The sequence below is a fragment of the Wolffia australiana genome, chromosome 5, assembly GCF_029677425.1.
Source record: "Wolffia australiana isolate 7733 chromosome 5, ASM2967742v1".
NCBI lineage: Eukaryota > Viridiplantae > Streptophyta > Magnoliopsida > Alismatales > Araceae > Wolffia > Wolffia australiana.
In genome coordinates, this window is record NC_135839.1 from 230,154 (window position 1) to 232,823 (window position 2,670).

At 50.6% G+C, this 2,670-nt stretch overlaps 1 protein-coding gene across 2 annotated transcripts; it reads right to left on the reverse strand.

Annotated features, from left to right (window-relative positions):
• Nucleotides 1–1,015: 1,015 nt before the first annotated feature.
• RD2 (Adenine nucleotide alpha hydrolases-like superfamily protein) lies at nt 1,016–2,232 on the reverse strand. 2 transcript variants are annotated; one of them, XM_078575660.1, is made up of 4 exons: nt 1,815–2,232; nt 1,441–1,639; nt 1,284–1,360; nt 1,016–1,216 (listed from the first exon to the last, which is right to left on the reverse strand). In XM_078575660.1, the coding sequence occupies exons 1-4, from the start codon at nt 2,113–2,115 to the stop codon at nt 1,191–1,193; spliced, it is 603 nt and encodes a 200-aa protein (XP_078431786.1). In that variant the 5' UTR covers nt 2,116–2,232; the 3' UTR covers nt 1,016–1,190. The 2 variants fall into 2 exon arrangements, with proteins under 2 accessions (XP_078431786.1, XP_078431788.1); XM_078575662.1 differs by having other exon boundaries at nt 1,881–2,226.
• Between the last annotated feature and the right edge of the window lie 438 nt (nt 2,233–2,670).

Here is a 2,670-nt window from a genome sequence, read left to right on the forward strand (position 1 = left end):
TGCAGCACTGCTTTCCCCCACTACTGGGCTCTCAGCCCATGTGGGTGATCGGAAAGCAATTCTATCCAGATCTGGATCTTGATGGATGACATGCTTGGATTTTGACCTCAAGTACATTTTCCTAGTATAATTTGGATAATTGAAGTGAGATTACCTTGGCCTTGCTCATGCGACTTTTGTCACTGCTGCATGAGCTTCAAAAAATTCATCTCAACTGCAATCCTCTCTTATGGGAATGCATAAAATGGCACTTTCAGTTTCTGCAGGAACAATGGACTTGTATGCACCTTGAAGTTGTCTTCATCCCCAACAAGAACTAAACGCTCATATTCTCAGCAAGACCACCACCCAATAGAGAAGGGTGTGCGGTGCGGTGCAAAAATTCACACCAATTGTGCAAATTTTCGCACGCACCAGAGTGGAGTGATTTGTGCGATGTGCAGTACGGTTTTGTGCAGAAATCTGCACCACACATTGCACCAATTTGCACAGCTCACTGTTGCAGGGCCATGGCGGCGCCACCGCGTCGCCCAGACAACGGCGTCGACGAAGACCCCTTTCCTCACTGTTGGGCGGGGTGGGGGGTGGGGGAGCGGGCGGCCAGGGTGGGGGGGGGAGGGGCACCTTAAAAAAAAATCGCACAGTCGCACATAACCGCACCGCATAGACCCGTGTTGTGTGCTGTGCGATGTGCGAAATTCGCACCGCACAAACGCACTAAAATAATTCGCTCACACATTTGGACCTTCCCTACCACCCAAGCCTGTTTCATCTAGGTCGGGTACAGGCTGAACATTGTTCTAGGTTTCTAGGGCCATGTTAAAGATCATCAACAAACGGATTTCACCAAGTCAACAGTTATCATCAACATCACACCTACGTCTGATTATAAATACCTATGTAACAAGAAAACAGAAGATTTTGCTCATTAAATATTTGTCTCTGTCGTTTCCCCTTTCCTCTTTCCTTTCCGCTGTCCCATTATCTCCTCTCTTCTTCTCCCAAACTTCACTAATTGAAAGGGGAAACACCAAGAAACGCATTGCAATTCTTCCTCCGAGAACTAATTAGAAAATACTACAAAATAATGCTTTGATGGTAACGTCGAAACATCTACTCACAGAGAGAGAGAGAGAGAGAGAGAGAGAGAGAGAGAGAGAGAGAGAGAGACGTCGGTGCCGGCAAAGGGATCAAATGACGGACGCCTCGCCGGCCTCTGGAGTAGAAGACGAAGCTCTCAGAAACGAAGCTGGTAAGAAAAACTGGTAAGAAAAAGGCCAGACCTTTGCCAGGGACGATGATCACCGGAGCAGCCTTACAATGGTGGATACAGTACTCGCTGACGCTGCCCAGCAACACGCTACGACGCCAGGAACAAGAAGAGAGCGTGAACGAGAGAAGCATGAATAAAGAATCCTCCTTTCCTTTTCGCATTTTCACCTGTTGAATAAGCTCCTCCCACGCGTGCCCATGACAACGGCGGCAGGCTTGAGCCTCTCCGCCTCCTTGCAGATCACCTTCCCAGCGTCTCCCTCCACGATCCTCGCCACCGTCTTCACCATGGCCACCTGGAACGCCTCGACGGCTAACTTTTCCATAAGCACCTGGCTCGCATCGTACACCACCTGGTTTCCCACGCCTGAACGGAGAGATACGTCTAGATGTCATGTTGAATCAAAAGAACCCATCTATCTCTGATAGTTACAAAATCGATAATCTGGTATTATTTATTATTGACCCTGTTCTACCTCTGTATCAAATGGGATGAAAGAATTTCTTATACATCAAGCCCTAGGTGTTTCATTGGTCAGTACGAGTGAACAAAGATCTGAAAAGACGATAGTTGATTGGCGAGAAGAAGGCGAGGAGTTGGGTGCAACTTGATACGGCGTGGACGAGGTGAAGGGTGTCGGCGAGGCGACAGAGGTGGACGAGGGCCCAGTCAAGAGCGTGCTTGCTGTTGGGGCCGTGGTCGACGGCGACGAGGATGTCGCGGCCGCGGCGGCGCTCGGCGAAGGGCTCGCGCTCTAGCTCCGGCTCCGCCACGACGGGAACGATGTGCGGTAGCGCTACCTCTTTCCAGCAGTACTCCTTCTCTTCCTCCAACGTTTCCATCGCCGGAACCCCTTCTCTTCTTCCCTGGCTCTTTGACGATGGAGACTTCGGGAAAGACACCTCCTGCAATACACACCGACAGGCCACGTTTGACCCGCTTCTTTCTCTGCGGCCACTTGTCTCGCTTAGATTTGAGGCCGGAATGATGCGCCAGGTGGCGGAACGACGGACTTTAAACTCTGAACAGCTGTTGCCCCGGGGCTTACCGTTACGTGTGGCTGTTTCGGGTTTTTACCATCTCCTATCTAGACATGGTCGCGCGGTTCGCTTTGTGCGAATCCGTGCGAATTGTGCGTTCTGTTCGGATTTTCCGAAAAGAACGCACAATGAAAGGAACCGCAATTCGCACAAACCCCTGTGCGGTTCGGTTTGTGCGAATTGTGCGAATTCTTTTTAGGTAAATTAAAAAAAAGTAAAAATCCAATTCAAAAGAAAAAAAATCGAAAAACCTCTCTCGCTTCTCCTCTCCTTCTCCCGCTCTCTCCTTCTCCCGCACTCCCCTGCCAAGTCGCCTCTCGCCGACGCCGACGCCGACGCCGCCGACGCCACTGACGC